A 24,367-nucleotide genomic window follows, 5' to 3' on the forward strand; every position below is an offset into this window, starting at 1 on the left:
AACATCCCCAAAGTATGATACTGCCACCACCATGCTTCATCGTAGGGATGGTATCAGATTTCCTCCAGACGTGACTAGGGCTGTTGCGGTGACCGTATTACTGCCACACCGGCGGTCACGAGTCAGGAAGGCAGTCAAATTCCACGTGGCCTGTAGTCACAGTAATTAATTATTATTCTCCAATACCAAGTTTGACTGTCTAAGCTCTAAAGTGGACTGGCACGGCACTCTCCATTCCTGGAAAGGGAGCTCAAACTTGGTTTTCTTCTGGTTTTTTGTTGTGTGTTTTGATTTATAGTTGGATTCTTTTCACTGCTATGACTTTGGTTAATATGTGAACCCTTCCACATACAATCCTAGGAAACCCTTCTACGGTGCCTCTTCTTAATGCAGTGCTCTGTTGGTATTATTAACAGTCCTCTACAGTGTGCCACTACCCATTTTACAAGGTTATTGTACTGCATGTGTGACTAGACCGTATAAAGGACCATGGTAGATCTATTACTATACATACAGTATAGTGATAATATAGGAACCTATTGCCGATGCTTGTTGTGGTACTCAATTCAATGCATATACAGCAACGGTGCAGATTGCAGCAATTGGTTTTAATGCAAATGTAAAATAACTCCGGGTGAATGAGAGCTGGAGAGTTACAACCTGAATGGACGAACAAACGGAAGGACACTGAATCGCTTACTAGAGCAGTGTCCCTGGCAACAGTCAGCTCAATAGAGTGTTGGAGTCTGTGTGTGCTTGCGTGCCTTTTTTTGAGAGTGCGACACACAGGAAGACTTTGTGTGTGTGTGTGTAGATTGTGTTACATTCAAGACAGTTTGGTGTTATCTTTATACGTTTGTTCCTGGTGTTCTCGGTCTGCTAGTTCAGTCTGTCTGATCATTATCGGGAGCAGAGACAGTTTGGGATTTCTTTATAGCTAGTCTGGAGCCAGCGACTGGTTTGAAGACACTCCTAGCATTGTGCTTCGACAGTAACATTACAATAGCTCTTCATCAATCAGTGTTGCTTTGAAAGAGGATAGCTCAACTTCCCTGTTTCTGCCACAGCCTAATATTCCCATATAGAAATATAGGTATCAGTCTCTTTGTCTGTTTCTCCTGGTAAAATGGCACGGACATATAGGCTAACGTTTGTACATAGGGGCTTAATCGCCTTAAGACATCGGTAATATTTCTCTCAACTACCCTGTTTGTCAGATGAGTGAATATTATTAAGAGGAGGAGAGGATGCCTTTAGACTATTGAGGAACGTTGAACTCTCACCCTGCCTCCTCATAGCTCACACACACTTATCAGATGTCCTCTTTGGTTGTCGCATTTGCTCATAGAGGGGTACTTCCTCAATGTTTGTTTTTGTTAAATGAGCTGATTGTGTCAGAGGACAGAGCTGAACCGGTTTCGTTGTGGTTGCGTCGTCACGGCGTCGAAGGTTAAAACAGGAAGGGACATAGCGGCCACATCCTGTCAGTGCGCATCTGCTTGACGCTCATTTGACAGTCAGGGAATGGGATGTGTCCTAAAATCACAATCACTTAATATTCAGGAGTTGTGGCTCCAGTTTGAGGAAGAGAGAGAGGGTGTCAGTGAGATGGGGAGAAAAGAGAGATGGGAACGTGGTGTCTGAGCTGAGATCTTATTTTCTCTCACTTTGTTTACAAACCCTGCTTCACAGAATCTGATGGGGCATGACTACTTTGCATATGTGTTTTTTCCCTGGAGTGTGTGTGTGTGGGAGGATGCTTTGAATAATGATCTTTGACTATGATAAAATGAAGAGTTTACGTAGACCTCGTTCTCTCTCATTTAACATGTGAGTGTAGTAGGCGGGTCAGTTGGAGAACTATACGTGTTAAATTAGAAGAACAGATAGCAGTGAGATTATTTCTAGAGACTAGAATACCATGATTCTTCTCGTTGGTTATCTACAGCATGGTTTGTTTGGTGTGTGTGACTTTAGTTTGTGTGTGACTTTAGTTTGACTTTAGTTTGATGTGGTTATGTCTGGTGGGCTGGACTACATGCAGTATGGGTATCCTGGGTTTGCTATATAAATGCATGTACTTGGGTGTGAGTGTTTGTGTGGCAGCCGGAGAAGAGTTTGACAGCTCCATGCCAAAATAGACCACGTACTGTATACACATTACACTAGTCCAGTGTGGGCCCCAGTTCCATGTGACCTCTGTGGCCCTTGTGTTTTGCTGGGTCGTAATGGCCTGTTGGGCTTTTGTGGCCCAACTGTTTTTCCTGCATGGGGAATGCAACGGGTCTGACGAGTTGACGGAGGTGAGGGGTGGGGGCAAGGCTGACACAAGGCCAGTGTTTGTGTGGAGTCGGGCACGGGACTGGCTTCACTGACACTCTGAAAGACACACACACACCACACACACCACACACACACAGATGGTTGAGATGAGCGGGTACAGAGGACTATTGTAGAGACCCGGCCCAGGCCAGCCCACCCGCCACAGGCAAGCATTGTAACTCAGCCTCCCATCTCTCACTTCCCCTCTCTCTGTTCTCTCTCTCTGTTCTCTCTCACTTCCCCTCTCTCTGTTCTCTCTCTCTCTGTTCTCTCTCTCTCTGTTCTCTCTCTCTGTGTTCTCTCTCTGTTCTCTCTCTCTGTTCTCTATCTCTGTGTTCTCTCTCTGTGTTCTCTCTCTGTGTTCTCTCTCTGTGTTCTCTCTCTGTGTTCTCTCTCTGTGTTCTCTCTCTGTGTTCTCTCTCTGTGTTCTCTCTCTCTGTTCTCTCTCTCTCTCAGTTCTCTCTCTCTCTGTTCTCTGTTCTCTCTCTCTCTGTTCTCTGTTCTCTCTCTCTCTCTGTTCTCTCTCTCTCTCTGTTCTCTGTTCTCTCTCTGTTCTGTTCTCTCTGTTCTCTCTCTCTGTTCTGTTCTCTCTCTCTCTCTCTGTTCTCTCTCTCTCTCTCTGTTCTCTCTCTCTCTGTTCTATCTCTCTCTCTCTCTCTCTGTTCTCTCTCTCTCTGTTCTCTCTCTCTCTGTTCTCTTTCTCTGTTCTCTCTCTCTGTTCTCTCTCTCTGTTCTCTCTCTCTCTCTCTCTGATCTCTCTGTTCTCTCTCTCTCTCTGTTCTCTCTCTCTCTCTCTCTTTCTCTCTGTTCTCTCTCTCTCTGTTCTCTGTTCTCTCTCTCTCTGTTCTCTCTCTCTGTTCTGTTCTCTCTCTCTCTCTGTTCTCTCTCTCTCTCTGTTCTCTCTCTCTCTGTTCTCTCTCTCTCTCTGTTCTCTCTCTCTCTCTCTGTTCTCTCTCTCTGTTCTCTCTCTCTCTGTTCTCTCTCTCTCTCTGTTCTCTCTCTCTCTCTCTCTCTCTCTGTTCTCTCTCTCTGTTCTCTCTCTGTTCTCTCTCTCTGTTCTCTCTCTCTCTCTCTGTTCTCTCTCTCTCTCTCTGTTCTCTCTCTCTCTCTCTGTTCTCTCTCTCTCTCTGTTCTCTCTCTCTTTCTCTCTCTCTATGTTCTCTCTCTCTCTCTGTTCTCTCTCTCTCTCTCTGTTCTCTCTCTCTCTCTTTATTTGTTCTCTCTCTCTTCTCTCTGTTCTCTCTCTCTCTCCCTCCATTGCATGTACCATCTATCCACATTTAACCCTACTCTCTTATCTCCCTCCATCCATAAACAACTCTCTCCTCTTCCCTCTATCTCTGATTTCCTGTTGCAACTTGAATCCTGAAATAATATTGCTTAATCAAATGATATTCTATTACCCTACAGTCCTCTTTTGCCCTTTGCTTCTTTCTAACTCTGTCTACCTCCCTCCCTCCCTCTCATTCCCTGAGGGAGGTGTGAAGAGTCTGAAACTCTCTGTAGTGAAGAGCTCCTTGTTAGAACAGCTGCTTGTTATTGGGAGCTCTCCTGTGAGTGTGTGTGCAGTGTTTCCCCTATATACATTTAGCAGCAGTGGGCAGCAAATCATTGCCGCCACTCCCAAAAATATGATTGAAAAATAAATATACAGTTGAAGTCAGAAGTTTACATACACCCATACATTAGGCTAAGGCATTGGACTTGTAACCAAAAGGTTGCCAGATCGAATCCCCGAGCTGACGAGGTAAACATCTGTTCTGCCCCTGAACAAGGCAGTAAAACCACTGTTCCTAGGCCGTCATTGAAAATAAGAATTTGTTCTTAACTGACTTGCCTAGTTAAATAAAAAAAACATCTCAATTGGGTGAAGGTCAGGTGATTGTGGAGGCCAGGTCATCTGATGCAGCACGCCATCACTTTCCTTGGTCAAATAGCCCTTACAGAGCCTGGAGGTGTGTTGGGTCATTGTCCTGTTGAAAAACAAATGATGGTCCCACTAAGCGGGACCATCATTTGGAAGGTGATTTGCTGCAGAATGTGGTGGTAGCCATGCTGTTTATGTGTGCCTTGAATTCTAAATAAATCAGTGTCACCAGCAAAGCATCATCACAACTTCTCCATGCTTCACGGTGGGAACCACATGCGGAGATCATCCGTTAACCTACTCTGTGTCTCACAAAGTCACGGCGGTTGGAACCAAACATCTCAAATTTGGACTCATCAGACCAAAGGACAGATTTCCACTGGTCTAATGTCCATTGCTCGTATTTCTTGGCCCAAGCAAGTCTCTTCTTATTGGCGTCCTTTTACTAATGGTTTCTTTGCAGCAATTTGACCACGAAGGCCTGATATTCATATCTTTGGGCTGCAATTTCTGAGGTGCAGTTAACTCTGTTGAATGTACCCTCTGCAGCCGAGGTAACTCTTGGTCTTCCTTTCCTGTGGCGGTCCTCATGAGAGCCAGTTACATCGTAGCGCTTGATGGTTTTTGCGACTGCACTTGAAGAAACTTTCAAAGTTTTCCGGGTTGACTGACCATCATTTCTTAAAGTAATGATGGTCTGTCGTTTCTCTTTGCTTATTTGAGCTGTTCTTGCCATAATATGGACTCGGTCTTTTACCAAGTAGGGCTATCTTCTGTATACCACCTGTACCTTGTCACAACACAACTGATTGGCTCAAGCATTAAGAAGAAAATACATTTCACAAATGGACTTTTAACAAGGCACAGCTGTGAATTGAAATGCATTCCATGTGACTACATCATGAATGCCAAGCGTGTGCAAAGCTGTCATGAAGGCAAGGCTGGCTACTTTGAAGATTCTCAGATATAAAATATATTTAGATTTGTTTAACACTTTTTTTGGTTATGTCATGATTCCATGTGTCATTTCATAGTTTTGATGTCTTCACTATTATTATACAATGTACAAATCAAGAGAAACCCTTGAAGGAGTAGGAGTCCAAATCTTTGATTGGTACTGTATATCCATTTATTTGAGATTTTGGGGGGTGGGTGTCTTTTTAGCCATGGTAAAATGTTTTCAGTGTGAACTTAAATGGATAAAACCAGATATAAAGCATGTAGAAAATATAGAGCTATATATTTTTAAATAAGATCATTGAAATCTAACAATCACAAAAATAAAAATGTACTTTTAGGGGGAATGTAAAACCTCCAGAATGCCATGGCATGGGGCTCCCATTTCATTTTGTCATGTTTGAGTCACTCAGCATAAGAACATGGCAGAAGCCATGTTAAAATGTGTAGAATTACATTAAATTATATTTAAAACTGAAATGTTCTTCTCTCAGTCCCATAACATGTGTAGAGTTTGAGATTTTTTGTTGTTGTTTTAAACCACATTGTGGACCACTGGGTTTTGAGATACCAAACAAAATCATAGTCAAACATGGTACAGGCATCATCTATAATGCATTATATCATCGATACACATGTATGCATAAACACAGTGCAGTGGATTAAAGGACCATTAGGCACTTTCTTTATAAGGTGGTAGATTTATATACAACAGTATGAATCATTCTTTGTTTATAGTGTCATTTGAGTAAGAATTTGTTAATTAGCATAACATTCGCTTTTCTCATTACAGCTCCTATGATTTGTAAAATAGGTTTAGCTTGTTTTTAACACCAATGGGCTTTTTGTAACACGTGTTGATAATCCAAGGTGACTTCCTGCAGCCCCTGTGTCATCCTGCCAGGGTTCAATACGCACTGTGTTTCTGTTTTCTACTCTACACTGTTTGCCATGTTAACAGACCATTTTCATCCGAGGGATTAGAATTGGGCTCACAAGGTCAGAATTATGGCACAGGCACAGAAGTGGGGCATTCAGTTGAACCCATCTAACACTACAGCCACAGAGATAAATATTAACATCATACATGTCTTCTTACTCGCTGTTTCCTCTCTCCTCATTCTCTCCCTCCCTCTTTCTTTCCCCATCTCTTTATCATTACTCAGTCTCTCTCCCTCTCCATTATGTTTGGCAGGAGTGAGTTCTCTGCCTCCACCCAAATGTTCTCCCAGAGGCCTCACGTTCAAGTCAAGTGCAGCCACGCTGTCCACTGAGTGGATTCCAAAGAAAACAACATGATTAAGAACCGTGTGTGTGAGAGAAAATAGTGTGGGGGGGTGGTACAGTGCCTTGCGAAAGTATTCGGCCCCCTTGAACTTTGCGACCTTTTGCCACATTTCAGGCTTCAAACATAAAGATATAAAACTGTATTTTTTTGTGAAGAATCAACAACAAGTGGGACACAATCATGAAGTGGAATGACATTTATTGGATATTTCAAACTTTTCTAACAAATCAGAAACTGAAAAATTGGGCGTGCAAAATTATTCAGCCCCTTTAAGTTAATACTTTGTAGCGCCACCTTTTGCTGCGATTACAGCTGTAAGTCGCTTGGGGTATGTCTCTATCAGTTTTGCACATCGAGAGACTGACATTTTTTCCCATTCCTCCTTGCAAAACAGCTCGAGCTCAGTGAGGTTGGATGGAGAGCATTTGTGAACAGCAGTTTTCAGTTCTTTCCACAGATTCTCGATTGGATTCAGGTCTGGACTTTGACTTGGCCATTCTAACACCTGGATATGTTTATTTTTGAACCATTCCATTGTAGATTTTGCTTTATGTTTTGGATCATTGTCTTGTTGGAAGACAAATCTCCGTCCCAGTCTCAGGTCTTTTGCAGACTCCATCAGGTTTTCTTCCAGAATGGTCCTGTATTTGGCTCCATCCATCTTCCCATCAATTTTAACCATCTTCCCTGTCCCTGCTGAAGAAAAGCAGGCCCAAACCATGATGCTGCCACCACCATGTTTGACAGTGGGGATGGTGTGTTCAGGGTGATGAGCTGTGTTGCTTTTACGCCAAACATAATGTTTTGCACTGTTGCCAAAATGTTCAATTTTTGTTTCATCTGACCAGAGCACCTTCTTCCACATGTTTGGTGTGTCTCCCAGGTGGCTTGTGGCAAACTTTAAACAACACTTTTTATGGATATCTTTAAGAAATGGCTTTCTTTTTGCCACTCTTCCATAAAGGCCAGATTTGTGCAATATACGACTGATTGTTGTCCTATGGACAGAGTCTCCCACCTCAGCTGTAGATCTCTGCAGTTCATCCAGAGTGATCATGGGCCTCTTGGCTGCATCGCTGATCAGTCTTCTCCTTGTATGAGCTGAAAGTTTAGAGGGACGGCCAGGTCTTGGTAGATTTGCAGTGGTCTGATACTCCTTCCATTTCAATATTATCGCTTGCACAGTGCTCCTTGGGATGTTTAAAGCTTGGGAAATCTTTTTGTATCCAAATCCGGCTTTAAACTTCTTCACAACAGTATCTCGGACCTGCCTGGTGTGTTCCTTGTTCTTCATGATGCTCTCTGCGCTTTTAACGGACCTCTGAGACTATCACAGTGCAGGTGCATTTATACGGAGACTTGATTACACACAGGTGGATTGTATTTATCATCATTAGTCATTTAGGTCAACATTGGATCATTCAGAGATCCTCACTGAACTTCTGGAGAGAGTTTGCTGCACTGAAAGTAAAGGGGCTGAATAATTTTGCACGCCCAATTTTTCAGTTTTTGATTTGTTAAAAAAGTTTGAAATATCCAATAAATGTCGTTCCACTTCATGATTGTGTCCCACTTGTTGTTGATTCTTCACAAAAAAATACAGTTTTATATCTTTATGTTTGAAGCCTGAAATGTGGCAAAAGGTCGCAAAGTTCAAGGGGGCCGAATACTTTCGCAAGGCACTGTATGTAACAGACTTGTGTCTCAGAGAGGATATGACACACATGAACACTCCACCACTAAACTCCCTGCCTAGTGACGCTGCATTACATAAATGTCAGTGCCAGAACAGATGAGTGGTTGAGGCATGCTCAGTATCCAGGCGTGTACAGTAATGTGTTGAGCCTAACCCTCATTAACACAGTGGTATGAGCATGTGACATCTGACTTTGGGCTGTGCTGCTCCTTCCAAACATTTATCCTTTCCCCTTCCCTCTACTCCCTTACCCCTTCCCTCTACTCCCTTACCCCTTCCAAACATTTATCCTTTCCCCTTCCAAACATGTATCCTTTCCCCTTCCCTCTACTCCCTTACCCCTTCCAAAAATGTATCCTTTCCCCTTCCTTCTACTCCCTTACCCCTTCCCTCTACTCCCTTACCCCTTCCAAACATTTATCCTTTCCCCTTCCCTCTACTCCCTTACCCCTTCCCTCTACTCCCTTACCCCTTCCCTCTACTCCCTTACCCCTTCCAAACATGTATCCTTTCCCCTTCCCTCTACTCCCTTCCCCTTCCAAACATTTATCCCTTCCCCTTCCCTCTACTCCCTTACCCCTTCCCTCTACTCCCTTACCCCTTCCAAACATGTATCCTTTCCCCTTCCCTCTACTCCCTTACCCCTTCCAAACATTTATCCTTTCCCCTTCCCTCTACTCCCTTACCCCTTCCCTCTACTCCCTTACCCCTTCCCTCTACTCCCTTACCCCTTCCAAACATGTATCCTTTCCCCTTCCCTCTACTCCCTTCCCCTTCCAAACATTTATCCCTTCCCCTTCCCTCTACTCCCTTTCCCCTTCCATCTACTCCCTTACCCCTTCCATCTACTCCCTTACCCATTCCCTCTACTCCCTTACCCCTTCCAAACATTTATCCTTTCCCCTTCCCTCTACTCCCTTACCCCTTCCCTCTACTCCCTTACCCCTTCCCTCTACTCCCTTACCCCTTCCAAACATGTATCCTTTTCCCTTCCCTCTACTCCCTTCCCCCTTCCCTCTACTCCCTTACCCCTTCCAAACATTTATCCCTTCCCCTTCCCTCTACTCCCTTCCCCCTTCCCTCTACTCCCTTACCCCTTCCAAACATTTATCCCTTCCCCTTCCCTCTACTCCCTTCCCCTTCCAAACATTTATCCCTTCCCCTTCCCTCTACTCCCTTACCCCTTCCCTCTACTCCCTTACCCCTTCCAAACATTTATCCTTTCCCCTTCCCTCTACTCCCTTACCCCTTCCCTCTACTCCCTTACCCCTTCCCTCTACTCCCTTACCCCTTCCAAACATGTATCCTTTTCTCTTCCCTCTACTCCCTTCCCCCTTCCCTCTACTCCCTTACCCCTTCCAAACATTTATCCCTTCCCCTTCCCTCTACTCCCTTCCCCCTTCCCTCTACTCCCTTACCCCTTCCAAACATTTATCCCTTCCCCTTCCCTCTACTCCCTTCCCCTTCCAAACATTTATCCCTTCCCCTTCCCTCTACTCCCTTACCCCTTCCCTCTACTCCCTTACCCCTTCCAAACATGTATCCTTTCCCTTTCCCTCTACTCCCTTACCCCTTCCAAACATTTATCCTTTCCCCTTCCCTCTACTCCCTTTCCCCTTCCCTCTACTCCCTTACCCCTTCCCTCTACTCCCTTACCCCTTCCCTCTACTCCCTTACCCCTTCCCTCTACTCCCTTACCCCTTCCAAACATTTATCCTTTCCCCTTCCCTCTACTCCCTTACCCCTTCCAAACATTTATCCTTTCCCCTTCCCTCTACTCCCTTACCCCTTCCCTCTACTCCCTTACCCCTTCCCTCTACTCCCTTACCCCTTCCAAACGTACATGCATACAATAAGAACCTGCATCTCCATCCCCAATCTCAATAGTGCTATTTATCCACACACAGCCACCCTGCAGCCACCCTGCAGCCATCGCTGCCGTTATATTCTCTTTTTCATTTATTTATTTCACCTTTATTTAACCAGGTAGGCTAGTTGAGAACACCTTTATTTCACCAGGTAGGCTAGTTGAGAACACCTTTATTTAACCAGGTAGGCTAGTTGAGAACACCTTTATTTAACCAGGTAGGCTAGTTGAGAACAAGTTCTCATTTGCAACTGCGACCTGGCCAAGATAAAGCGTAGGAATTCGACACATACAACAACACAGAGTTACACATGGAATAAAGAAAACATACAGTCAATAATACAGTAGAACAAAAGAAAACAAAAAGTCTATATACAGTGAGTGCAAATGAGGTAAGTTAAGCAAATAAATAGGCCATGGTGGCGAAGTAATTACAAAATAGCAATTAAACACTGGAATGGTAGATCGGCAGAAGATGAATGTGCAGGTAGAGATACTGGGGTGCAAAGGAGCAAAATAAATAAATAAATACCAGTATGGGGATGAGGTAGGTAGATAGATGGGCTGGGTGCAGTGATCTGTGAGCTGCTCTGACAGCTGGTGCTTAAAGCTAGTGAGGGAGATATGAGTCTCCAGTTTCAGAGATTTTTGTAGTTTGTTTCAGTCATGGGCACCAGAGAACTGGAAGGAAAGATGACCAAATGAGGAATTGGCTTTGGGGGTGACCAGTGAGATATACCTGCTGGAGCGTGTGCTACGAGTGGGTGCTGCTATGGTGACCAGTGAGCTGAGATAAGGCGAGGCTTTACCTAGCAGAGACTTGTAGATAACCTGTAGCCAGTGGGTTTGGCGCAGTATGAAGCGAGGGCCAACCAACGAGAGTTTACAGGTCGCAATGGTGGGTAGTGTATGGGGCTTTGGTGACAAAACGAATGGCACTGTCATAGACAGTTTGTTGAGTAGAGTATTGGAGGCTATTTTATAGATGACATCACGGAAGTCGAGGATCGGTAGGATGGTCAGTTTTATGAGGGTATGTTTAGCAGTATGAGTGAAGGATGCTTTGTTGCAATATAGGAAGCCGGTTCTAGATTTAATTTTGGATTGGAGATGCTTAATGTGAGTCTGGAAGGAGAGTTTACAGTCTATCCAGACACCCAGGGATTTTGTAGTTGTCCACGTCAGAGCCATCCAGAGTAGCGATGTTGGACGGGCGAGCAGGTGCGGGCAGCGATCGATTGAATAGCATGCATTTAGTCTTGAGGATTAAGCAGTGGTGCACTCTGAGTGGGCTGTGCTGAGCATGAAATAAATCTGTTGACATTTCCTCCCTCCCTCTCTCCACCCACAGGGCGATGAGTGAGGAGTGATGAGAACTGGCTTTTATGACATCATAATGGATGCATTATGGAGCCACATGTATGCTATGTGATGTCGCAATAAGCCTCTGCCGCTACCGGGAGATCAATGGGGCGGTGCACAATTGGCCCAGCATCGTCCGGTTTAGGAGAGGGTCTGTCCGGCAGGGATGTCCTTGTCCCATCGCGCACCAGCGACTCCTGTGGCAGGCTGGCGCAATGCACGCTAACACGGTCGCCAGGTGTACGCTGTTTCTTCCGACACATTGGTGCGGCTGGCTTTCGGGTTGAGCGGGCAGTGTGGCTTGGCTGGGTTGCGTTTCGGGGGGACACACGGCTCTCAACCTTCGCCTCTCCCGAGTCCGAGTTGCAGCGATGAGACAAGATTGTAGCTACCAATTGGATACCATGAAATTAGGGAGAAAAAGGGGTCCAAGTAAAAAATAGAAATATAATCTCTTGGCCACGTCAGTACCCACTGATACAGGGTGGGGAGGAGAGGGACAGACCAGAGAGATAGAAGGTAGAGGGGGGGTTGTAGTTTGAGCGCTAATCCAATATCCTCGGCCACTTTTCCCACCAAATGGACAACTACAAGATATGACATTGATGTTTACCACAGACAGGAACATGTGGAAAACCACAGTGTCTATGTGTTGAATAAATACAATCACACACAATATGTTATCTCCACCATCTAGAGTATACAGCCTCATTACCCTGTCCTCTATGGTAGGCCTACTATGTCCAGTTGATTGTTGTTGGACTGTACAGACCAGACCACAACTATGATGTTGCTACAGTAGACCTCACTACAGTAAATGTTATTTATCCTCTTCAGTTTTTTCTATCACATCCTGTCTCAAGCCCACAGCCACTCTCTAAATCCACAAGTAGGAGTGTCTAGTGATATCTGTCATGTTTGAGCAGCAGTGAGGGTGACTGTTTCTCACACACACACACACCCTTCATAAGCCTCATACACACACCTCACACACACTCCTAATTCGCCTGTTATGTTGGGCCACACACTGAGACAGAACCTCAGGGTAACTGTGGATGACTAGTTCTACATCAAAATGTGTTCTGTTCACCTAGAAGTGCTACCACTGTGTACCACAACACTTTCACAACTCACGCCCTACTGACTAATCTCACTCACACACACACTCAATTTCCCCCCATTCCCAAGGGGAGTTAACATGTTCAGAGAGGGAAGGGGTATGACATGACACCATGTGGGCTGATGTGGATGAATGTGACTGGATGTGGTCAGTACAGTCCCTAAGCCCCCATTCCCCCCTGAACAACAGTCCCTCAGCTAGAGAGCTAGTGGAAAAGCTGACTCAGGATGCCCTAGTATAGATTGTGTGTGTGAGAGAGCGAGAGAATGTGACCTCATTCACACCGGTACTGTATTTATAGTGGAGCGGGGGTGGGGGTCTTCCTCTTTTGTGAACTCATTGTAGTATTTTTAGAAGTGTCACAGAGTCCTTAATCACTGACCATGACCTCATATCTCCCCCCTCCTCGCACACACTGCCCCATTGTAGACTAGAGTCGAGAGAGAGACCGCAACAGTTTACAAAGAACATAAGGACATACTTGTTAATAATCCTAATCATAATGTATTCATCAGTCTTTAGGGGAGACCTGTTCAATAGAACAATGGGTTGTTACCATGACAACGGTTCTTTCTTTCCAAACTGACATGGTGGAATAATTTCATTAAGTGTGACAGTGGAATATGTGTGTCATTAATATTGACTAGGCTGTCGTAGTTCTAAAGTGACTCCTCTGCTATCACAGACACCCTATACATTCTCCTATACCCTTTACACTGTCATGATGAAATCACACCTGTATGACTTACACACACACATGAACGCACTAGCCCAGGGGAAATCTTGCAAGGCTTGTGCAGGCTTGCAAGCCGAAGAACACCATCCCAACTGTGAAGCACAGGGGTGGCAGCATCATGTTGTGGGGGTGCTTTATCTCCACCCTATATATATATATGGCAAAATGTTTAGAATTGCAAAAAAATTGCTTTAAAACTGCATTATTTTCTCTGTGGCCTATGGCGAAGTTTAACTTTAATGTTTTTTTTCTCTCCACTGTGAAGAGGTGGGCCACTAAATGGTTTTGCCCTTGAGGTGGGTGGGCCTGTCATGACAAATAGTGTGATCTTATTAGCTAAACAAAACGTGTTTAAACAAAAATCAGCTTTGTTTACGTAGCGGGATGAAAATAATGTTATTTTTGCTGTAATCTCCAAAATGCAACGCATTAGGTCATCATGCTAATAGTTTATCAAATCCCATTGTGACTCTGGGGGGGATGTTCAGTGTGTCTCCTCATGTTAGTTGTGACTGCGTCAGACAGACACGTTGTGGTGTCACCTTTCCTTTCATGAGTGTAACTGAGCTCCTCTGTGACATCACCCTCTGGTTCCCTGCATTGTTTGTCTGAGACAGGCATTCAACTGCACATTGTTTGTCTGAGACAGGCATTCAACTGCACATTGTTTGTCTGAGACAGGCATTCAACTGCACATTGTTTGTCTGAGACAGGCATTCAACTGCACATTGTTTGTCTGAGACAGGCATTCAACTGTACATTGTTTGTCTGAGACAGGCATTCAACTGTACATTGTTTGTCTAAGACAGGCATTCAACTGCACATTGTTTGTCTGAGACAGGCATTCAACTGTACATTGTTTGTCTGAGACAGGCATTCAACTGCACATTGTTTGTCTAAGACAGGCATTCAACTGTACATTGTTTGTCTGAGACAGGCATTCAACTGTACATTGTTTGTCTGAGACAGGCATTCAACTGTACATTGTTTGTCTAAGACAGGCATTCAACTGCACATTGTTTGTCTGAGACAGGCATTCAACTGTACATTGTTTGTCTGAGACAGGCATTCAACTGTACATTGTTTGTCTAAGACAGGCATTCAACTGCACATTGTTTGTCTGAGACAGGCATTCAACTGTACATTGTTTGTCTAAGACAGGCATTCAACTGCACATTGTTTGTCTGAGACAGGCATTCAACTGTACATTGTTTGTCTGAGACAGGCATTCAACTGCACATTGTTTGTCTGAGACAGGCATTCAACTGTACATTGTTTGTCTGAGACAGGCATTCAACTGCACATTGTTTGTCTGAGACAGGCATTCAACTGCACATTGTTTGTCTGAGACAGGCATTCAACTGTACATTGTTTGTCTGAGACAGGCATTCAACTGCACATTGTTTGTCTGAGACAGGCATTCAACTGCACATTTGACAAAGTGCTTAGAACTGGGCGATATTGACAAAAATCCATTTTGTGATAAATTGCTTGAATTGATGCAATACTGATGAATAAATAGAATGATACATTTCTAACATTGTGCACAAGTTTTTTAAAAGTTGTTTTATGATCCTTTACAGTGCATTCGGAAAGTATTCAGACCCCTGGACTTTATCTACATTTTGTTACGTTACGCCTTATTCTAAAATGATTTAGTGTTTTTTCCCCTTCATCAATCTATACACAATACCCCATAATGACAAAGCAAAAACAGTTTTTTATAAATGTTTGCACATTTATAAATAAAGATTAAAATATGACATTTACAAAAGTATTCAGACTTTGTTGACGCATCTTTGGCAGCAATTACGGCCTCATCTTCTTTTGGTATGACGCTTCAAGCTTGGCACACCTTTATTTGGGGAGCTTCTCCCATTCTTCTCTGCAGATCCTCTCAAGCTCTGTCAGGTTGGATGAGGAGCGTCACTGCACAGCTATTTTCAGGTCTCTCCAGAGATGTTCAAGTCCGGGCTCTGGCTGGGCCACTCAAGGACATTCAGAGACTTGTCCCGAAGCCACTCCTCAGTGTCTTTGCTGTGTGCTTAGGGTCGTTGTCCTGTTGGAAGGTGAACCTTTGCCCCAGTCTGAGGTCCTTAGCGCTCTGGAGCAGGTTTTAATCAAGGATGATAAAGGGGAAATGATGGACACCGACCATATTGATCAGTTATCATCTCAGGCACTTTGCTGATGTCGTTCATTATGATAAGTAGCCTATACTAGAGAAATATCAATGCAATGCGTTTGCTAATTGGAAAATTGATGGCTACAACCATCAAACTAGTGGTAGTAGTTTACAGTGCGTTCAGAAAGTATTCAGACCCCTGGACTTTTTCCAAATGTTAAGTTGTGCCTTATTCTAAAATGGATAAATTATTATTTCCCCCTCATCAATCTACACACAATACCCTATAATGACAAAGCAAAAACGTTTTTTTAGAAATGTATGCACATTTATAAATAATTGAAACTGATATATAGTCCTGTTGGAAGGTGAACCTTCGCCCCAATCTGATGTCCTTAGTGCTCTGGAGCAGTTTTTTTTAATCAAGGATCTCTGTACTTTGCTCTGTTCATCTTTCCCTTGATCCTGACTAGTCTCCCAGTCCCTGCCGCTGAAAAGCATCCCCAAAGCATGATGCTGCCACCACCTTCCTTGACCGTAGGGATGGTGCCAGGTTTCCTCCAGATGTGACGCTTGGCATTCAGGCCAAAGAGTTACATTTTGGTTTCATCAGACCAGAGAATCTTGTTTCTCATGGTATGAGAGTCTTTAGGTGCCTTTTGGCAAACCCCAAGCGGGCTGTCATGTGCCTTTTACTGAAGAGTGGCTTCTGTCTGGCCACTCTACCATAAAGGCCTAATTGGTGGAGTGCTACAGAGATTGTTGTCCTTCTGGAAGGTTCTCCCATCTCAACAGAGGAACTATGGAGCTCTGACCAGAGTGACCATCAGGTTCTTGGTCACCTCCCTGACCAAGGCCCTTCTCCCCCAATTGCTCAGTTTGGCCGGGCGGCCAGCTCTAGGAAGAGTCTTGATGGTTCCAAACTTCTTCCATTTAAGAATGATGGAGGCCACTGAGTTCTTGGGGACCTTCAATGCTCCAGAAATGTTTTGGTACCCTTCCCCAGATCTGTGCCTCGACACAATCCTGTCTCAGCGCTCTACGGACAATTTCTTCAACCTCATGCTTGGTTTTGGGAGAATATCTAAAAACCTGTTTTCGCTTTGTTATTGTGTGTCGATTTTTTTTCAATTGAATCCATAAGGCTAACAAAATGTGGAAAAAGTCAAGTTGTCTGAATACTTTCCGGATGCACTGTAAACTATGACTAGTCTGATGGTTGTAGCCATCAATTGTCGCATTAGCAAACTTATTTCATTGACATTTGTCTAGAATAGGCTACTTATTGTAATGAACGACATCCGCAAAATGCCGGAGATGATAAGTGATCAATATGGTCGGTGTCAATAATTGTATCTTTATCATCCCAGCACTAGTGTTTAGTTCCACCACTCACCAATGGTGGCTCAGAAATTGTTCAGTCCCTTTAAGAGAGAATGTTCTAGTTCAGAGTGTTGAATGGCAGTCAGAGCAGTTGTATATGCATAGCTGATCATGTTAAGTGGCCAAGATAGTGGCTCCAAATGGGCCACGATACTGTACTTGCTGCAGAGCCAAAATGGACCCAAGCACTTAACACCATTAGAGACAATGGGGCTGCTGCTGGATTTAATGGCCTGGTGATATTGAGCCAAAATGGAGATTGAACTGTGCCCTGCTGGAGCACTTAAAGACATGCTCTTCAGGAATAGGTCATTACAGAAAGGCAACTGTGATTGTGGATGGTCTATTGTGATGAAACACTGAGCCAGAATGGAAACTGGGCAGCATGTGGTTCTTTACCAAAGCTGCTCAAGCACTTACTGTAGTGTGTGTGTGTGTGTGTGTGTGTGTGTGTGTGTGTGTGTGTGTGTGTGTGTGTGTGTGTGTGTGTGTGTGTGTGTGTGTGTGTGTGTGTGTGTGTGTGTGTACTTGAACCACCTCCTAAACCCGTAACACATTTTTTGAAGGGAGTTTTGAAAACCTGTCAACTCCAGTCCCACACTAACTACGGTCATTGCACACTCACTGGATGATTTGAAAAATGTCAGCTAAATTTACCTCAACTCCGTTTACTTGATAATTGCCTTGGCAACAGCCTCATGGCCAAGTGAGGGGGGGAACCAGAGCAGGTTGTCAGGGGTGAGGGGAAGGGTTGGTGACCTTTTTGTTCCTGTGTTTGCTTAGTGGGCATTCCTCTGAGGGCTGGCGCTCGCCCAACCATGGCCAGTCTGTGTTAAACAGGGCTCCCCCTGGGGGCAAAGATGGAGTATAACAGTCTCCTCAGCCTGACACCACCCAACTTTCAGTCATCAGTAAAGACTATCAAACTATGTCTGCATTTCAATAGGATAGTAGGAATTGGAAGAACTCTGTGAGGTGTGGTTCAGCCATTCACGGTTACAGTTCTATACTCTCTGCATGTAGTTGTGGTTCTTCAGCAGTACATGGTTACTCTCCCTAACGGTCCTCTTTCCTCCTCCCAGGTCCTTATGGTTGAGCTGGGTGTTGGTCCCTGCGATGCCTCCCGCCATGACAGACGACCTGGACTTGTGGGCGGCCCACTCCCAGCTGTGTGGAGAGGACCTGGTCACTGTGGACTTCCTGTTACCCACCGGTATCTACATCCAGATGGACGTCCCCAGAGAGGCCACCATACAACACATCAAACTGGTACGAGAGAGGGGGACTGTGTGTGTGTGTGTTTGAAATTTAATTATATGATATTTTGCTGGGTATTCTGCAGTTAACAGGCTTGCCTATAGCCTAATGTTAATAATTTCAGACAGCAGTCGAAACAGCGCAGTTGCAATCTTAGAACAGCATTGGAAAGTATAGCCTAGAGGCCTGTAATAGGCCTACTGTGCATCTCAGTGTTCTTATTGTTATCATGGGGATTCAGTAGGATTATAATGATAGGGATTTCTATCCACGTTGTCCAGCACTACAACACCTTCAGCCTTTCAGGTTGTTTTATCTCTTCAGTTAGAATCAACCCACATGGAACACATTACTTTACAATGTATTAGTTTAACATTACGGAGATTGGTTAGGATTGTTTTGATGAATGACTCTGAGTGCTGCCTGGCTGAAGTTCTGGTTCTGAGCCATTGTAAAAGGCCATCATAACAACTAGAACAAGCTGTAGGCTGCTGTAGACTGTCGCCTCCTCTCCAGTCCAGACAGACACTGTCTAATGGGTGTTATGACACAGCTGGTGGCTGTTTGTTTGTCTCTGAGCTGCACTCTAACTGCATGCAAATATCCTATGACATCATGCGTGACCCTGCTAGTGGGTAGTGGTGGGGTGAGATGTAAGCCAAAGGTCAGGAATGTAACAATACACTATAGTCTTTACCATCATGGAAGGTTTCATACTTCTGTCACTATGAATGTTTTAAGGATTTTTAGTTTTGACCTTTTAAAGTGTACATTTTTTATTTTATTTAACCTTTATTTAACTAGGCAAGTCAGTTAAGAACAAATTCTAATTTACAATGACGGCCTAGGAACAGTGAACAGTGCCTGTTCAGGGGCAGAACGACAGATTTGTACCTTGTCAGCTCGGGGGTTTGAACTTGCAACCTTGCGGTTACTAGTCCAACGCTCTAACCACTAGGCTACCCTGCCGTTTTTGTATTTGACCGTGTGGTGAGATCCCTCTCCCTGTGACCCTCTCTCCCTGCCGGTGTTTTCCTCATGTAATGTTTTCCTCCATTCTGAGACACTATTTCTGATGCACACACACACACACCCACATAGAGAGACAGCATATTTTCCTCAGACAGGCTTTGTTGAATAGTTCTTGAACAACAGTGTGTAATGTCTGTTTCTCTGAATCACCCCTGGCTCCAGTGTTCCTAATGAGGAGTGACCTAACACTCCAATTCACAGAAGTGCTTGTTTGTCTGTCGGCTTTTCATATGTCTACAAAATAGAACTAACAGACTCAATGACTTGTGATCTGCTTTACAGTTGTGCAGACAGTTATGCAGTCTTATCAGTTACGTCCTGGTAGGTAGGCTAGCCGGTAAGCTACAGTCTGGCTACCTGTTGGTGGATTAGGTTCAGGGAGGGCTAGTGAGGGCTTGTTCAGAGGAAATCTATTCCCTGGAGCCAGTAAAGAGGAGATATGGAGGAAAGCTCAGAGAAATTAAAAAGTATCTTAGTGTGACTGCAGAATGAGGGAGAATGTGAGGAAGCAAGGGAGAATGTGAGGGAGAGAGGAAGAAGGAGAGGCTCAGGTAGACCAGCAGCAGATTGATTTATTTCCCCTACTAAAAATGTTTCGGAGGAGAGTAGTCCCCAGACGGAAGGCTTGCCAGCCAGCTAACAACGTTAAACCTCAGATACTGATTTGTAGACAGCACAGTAGCAGGGTGGAGAATAAAGATGTCTCCCCTGCTCAGATGTAACGTGGGCATGACATTTATCAGGGGTGCAATGACACACCACTCCTCCCTCTCCATTAGAATAGCTCGTCGTTCACTTCTATTCAAATGTGTTCTGATATTCATCCTCGGCTGGCCAACAGCACCACAACTGTTGTGACGTGTACTCAATGAATGTTGGTTTAGAATGTTTTTTTAAATGGTGACCTTGCAAGTCCATCCAACATGCATGAAATAAAACAACTAACTGAATGTAAGAGAACATATTCAAGAGATACTCTTGAAGGAAATGGTAAAGTTCAATAAATTGTCTCTTAAGTGAGGCTGTTATCCGGTTACTTCAAGGTGCTTGCTTTCATTTTAGATCACAACAGTAGTAGTAATATTGTCTCTGGATGCTGGTGAAATGTGACAGATAATTAGATGTCACACAACGGATAATAACAACACATTTGTTAAGTAAAAGAGGTTATTTGTCATGTGAACATGGTACAGCCAAGTGGTAAACTGTAATCTAATCTAGTCAGTTAAGAACACATTCTTATTATAATGACGGCATCTGATGCAGTAAAAGTTGAATTCCGGGAGTATTTTGTTTTCGCCTCTAAAGGTCTATACTTTGAGGGGACTTGGTCTGGTGTTATGGTCAGTAAGGTGGTTATGACACAAGACTGTTTGTCTGAAGGGAAGAGAGGTGACATGACTCCTTGTCTACTCTGTCCCCATGTTTGTCTACTTCGTGCCCTTCAGCCTCAAACACACACACACACACACACCCTGTGACTGCGCCATGGGACATGATTCATGCCCTGATTGGTCTATTCAGGACCTGTGTCATCATGTTTGTTCCCCTGTCATCATATGACATATGGTTGTTGTTCATCCATTGGTTGTTAACATTTCAGTCACGATGATTCGTAGAACTACTGTTGGCTTTAGAATCTGGATGATTGTGATGTGAGTCATGGCTAATCATTTAGGTTCCACTTGTTGTTGTAGATCATGTATTTTAGAGGCTGAGCCTGTGTCTGTGTAGCCTCTGATCATACAGGTAGATTGTGTTAACTTGTCTTGCCATAGTTTCTGTAATAACTGTGGTGTCCCCCTCTTCTCCTCATAGCTCCTATGGAAGCAGGCCCAGTCATACCCCCTGTTTCCGTCTCTGGGGGAGATGGAGGGCCACATGTTTGAGTGTGTGAACCAGGCAGCGGTGCACGAGGAGCTGGAAGATGAGACCAGGCGCCTCTGTGATGTTAGGCCCTTCTGTCCCATGCTCAAACTGGTCACACGCAACTGTGGCCGCGCGGAACGCTTGCTCGACTCCAAGATCGGTGTGCTCATCGGAAAAGGTGACGTGCGCGCACACATGCACACAGTAACAGTAGACCCTTACACTGATGTTTGACCTGTGGTTTGAACAGAGTAGAGATGCTCCTGGACAGTGATCACTCAAACACACACATACTCTTCAGACACACCAGCACCATTTAATCTCTTTCTCCAATATATTGATATCCTCTTTGCCTTGGCTGTCAGATCTGAGTCTTGTCTTCAGAAGTCTCATGTCATCATCCCAGTATCAGCTGAAGTCAGGCCCGTAGGATGGAACACAATCCGCTTAGAATGGACAGGCTCCTGATGTCTGTTATTATCATCCGTCACTCAGTATTATCTGTGATGGTGATAAGGCGCTGTGCTGAGTGGAGGAGGCAAGCCAGACCACCACTGTAATGGTAGGGTGGAAAGGTCAGTCTATTGACACACAAACCCAAATATGTGCACATGCCTACATACACTAAGTCTCCCTTACATTTTCTATCTCATCCACATATACACATAGCTATAAGTGTACACACACACAGGGTCTTGTTAGTCTGAGGGTGTGTGAGGACAGAGATGGTGGGGCTCTATGGAGGTGCTCCAGGCTGCAGGCCAACCAGGCCTGTTCAGAGAGGGAGTCAGTCAGTGTAATGGAAGGAGACTCATCCCATATTGATATGCTCCCTCCTGCCTCCACTTTTGTCAGATGTGATCTGTAAAAGGCTTTTGTCAGTAAGCGCTACTCAAAACATCCCTCAGGCACTGGCTAGCCACACACACACTGGCTAGCCACACACACACTGAAAAGCATACACGCGCACACACACGAAGAAGCAGACACACGCACTCACACAATCTGAGAGCTGAGGGTCATATGAATGTTTAATGGTTTTAAATGTCAACATGTTGTTTTCATCATCCAAAGTGTTCTACTGGCCCAAAATACTGAGCTCTGTTCAACTGATAGATATAGTATAATGAATTTAGGAGCTAGATTTTATACCCAGTGACAGTTGTATTTCAGTGAAAACAGTAGGTTAGAGTTCAACACTGTTGAGATTGGATTGTCATTTGTAATCCCTCATAAACAGGAATTGCTACTTGTTACCACGCCAGGTATCAAATGTCAGTCACAGATGTAGTGCATTAAACATGAATGGTAATGCCTTTTAATGCAGTGCTGTTAGACCCACTCATGCAGAGGTTATACTCTTGTTTTTCACGTGCTTTAGTGTGTGGCTTCTTATGACTGCTCACAGGTGTTCACAAACAGAACACGATCGTCAAATTCATCTTTACTGCAAAATGTTGTATAATCCTCTTGTGGCCTTATCATGATATCTTTATCACCTGCGAAGTCGTTGTGCAATGTTTATAAAGTGGTCATGGAGTGGTTATGAAGAGCTTATGAAGCTTCATGAACCATTCACAGGTCTCCACGAGCTGGACGCTCTGCAAGACCAGGAGGTGAAGGATTTCCGCAGTAAGATGTTCCGTATCAGCGAGGAGAAGATGCAGCGGGTACAGCTGATGACCTGGAGCGAGTGGCTGCAGGCCTGCTTCTCTCCGCAGCTGGAGCCAGGGGGAGGAGCCACACCGGTCACAGACGGTGTCAACGACAAACAGGCCGAGGCCAGCCTCAAAGTCACCATGCACTTCGACCAGTCCCAGGTAACTACAGTATCTGTACACACTGTGAGCACAATATTTCCTACCAGAAATACTTACACGCACACATAGCAAAATATGCCCAGCAATGGAGTGAACGAGGCCATTGTCGCTCTCTTCGAGTAGCGTGTAGTATTTACAATACTATACACCCTCAGCTGTCATCAAGCAGGAGTCACATCTACAATACTATACACCCTCAGCTGTCATCAAGCAGGAGTCACATCTACAATACTATACACCCTCAGCTGTCATCAAGCAGGAGTCACATCTACAATACTATACACCCTCAGCTGTCATCAAGCAGGAGTCACTTCTACAATACTATACACCCTCAGCTGTCATCAAGCAGGAGTCACATCTACAATACTATACACCCTCAGCTGTCATCAAGCAGGAGTCACATCTACAATACTATACACCCTCAGCTGTCATCAAGCAGGAGTCACATCTACAATACTATACACCCTCAGCTGTCATCAAGCAGGAGTCACATCTACAATACTATACACCCTCAGCTGTCATCAAGCAGGAGTCACATCTACAATACTATACACCCTCAGCTGTCATCAAGCAGGAGTCACATCTACAATACTATACACCCTCAGCTGTCATCAAGCAGGAGTCACATCTACAATACTATACACCCTCAGCTGTCATCAAGCAGGAGTCACATCTACAATACTATACACCCTCAGCTGTCATCAAGCAGGAGTCACATCTACAATACTATACACCCTCAGCTGTCATCAAGCAGGAGTCACATCTACAATACTATACACCCTCAGCTGTCATCAAGCAGGAGTCACATCTACAATACTATACACCCTCAGCTGTCATCAAGCAGGAGTCACATCTACAATACTATACACCCTCAGCTGTCATCAAGCAGGAGTCACATCTACAATACTATACACCCTCAGCTGTCATCAAGCAGGAGTCACATCTACAATACTATACACCCTCAGCTGTCATCAAGCAGGAGTCACATCTACAATACTATACACCCTCAGCTGTCATCAAGCAGGAGTCACATCTACAATACTATACACCCTCAGCTGTCATCAAGCAGGAGTCACATCTACAATACTATACACCCTCAGCTGTCATCAAGCAGGAGTCACATCTACAATACTATACACCCTCAGCTGTCATCAAGCAGGAGTCACATCTACAATACTATACACCCTCAGCTGTCATCAAGCAGGAGTCACATCTACAATACTATACACCCTCAGCTGTCATCAAGCAGGAGTCACATCTACAATACTATACACCCTCAGCTGTCATCAAGCAGGAGTCACATCTACAATACTATACACCCTCAGCTGTCATCAAGCAGGAGTCACATCTACAATACTATACACCCTCAGCTGTCATCAAGCAGGAGTCACATCTACAATACTATACACCCTCAGCTGTCATCAAGCAGGAGTCACATCTACAATACTATACACCCTCAGCTGTCATCAAGCAGGAGTCACATCTACAATACTATACACCCTCAGCTGTCATCAAGCAGGAGTCACATCTACAATACTATACACCCTCAGCTGTCATCAAGCAGGAGTCACATCTACAATACTATACACCCTCAGCTGTCATCAAGCAGGAGTCACATCTACAATACTATACACCCTCAGCTGTCATCAAGCAGGAGTCACATCTA

At 44.5% G+C, this 24,367-nt stretch overlaps 1 protein-coding gene across 4 annotated transcripts in view; it reads left to right on the forward strand.

Annotated features, from left to right (window-relative positions):
* LOC110507192 (phosphatidylinositol 4,5-bisphosphate 3-kinase catalytic subunit beta isoform) overlaps positions 1-24,367 on the forward strand; it is an 87,819-nt gene that overhangs the window by 35,405 nt on the left and 28,047 nt on the right. For all 4 annotated transcript variants that reach the window (XR_016492489.1, XR_016492490.1, XM_036964685.2 and 1 more), the window contains exons 3-5: positions 17,806-17,992; positions 20,831-21,059; positions 22,463-22,701. Coding sequence is in view for 2 of the 4 variants with exons in the window: in XM_036964685.2 (XP_036820580.2) it covers positions 17,840-17,992; positions 20,831-21,059; positions 22,463-22,701 (621 nt within the window). In the remaining 2 variants the exon portion in view is untranslated. The remainder of the gene's footprint in view (positions 1-17,805; positions 17,993-20,830; positions 21,060-22,462; positions 22,702-24,367) is intronic.

The sequence above is a fragment of the Oncorhynchus mykiss genome, chromosome 27 (assembly GCF_057628025.1).
Source record: "Oncorhynchus mykiss isolate SJ-2025 chromosome 27, ASM5762802v1, whole genome shotgun sequence".
Classification (NCBI taxonomy): domain Eukaryota; kingdom Metazoa; phylum Chordata; class Actinopteri; order Salmoniformes; family Salmonidae; genus Oncorhynchus; species Oncorhynchus mykiss.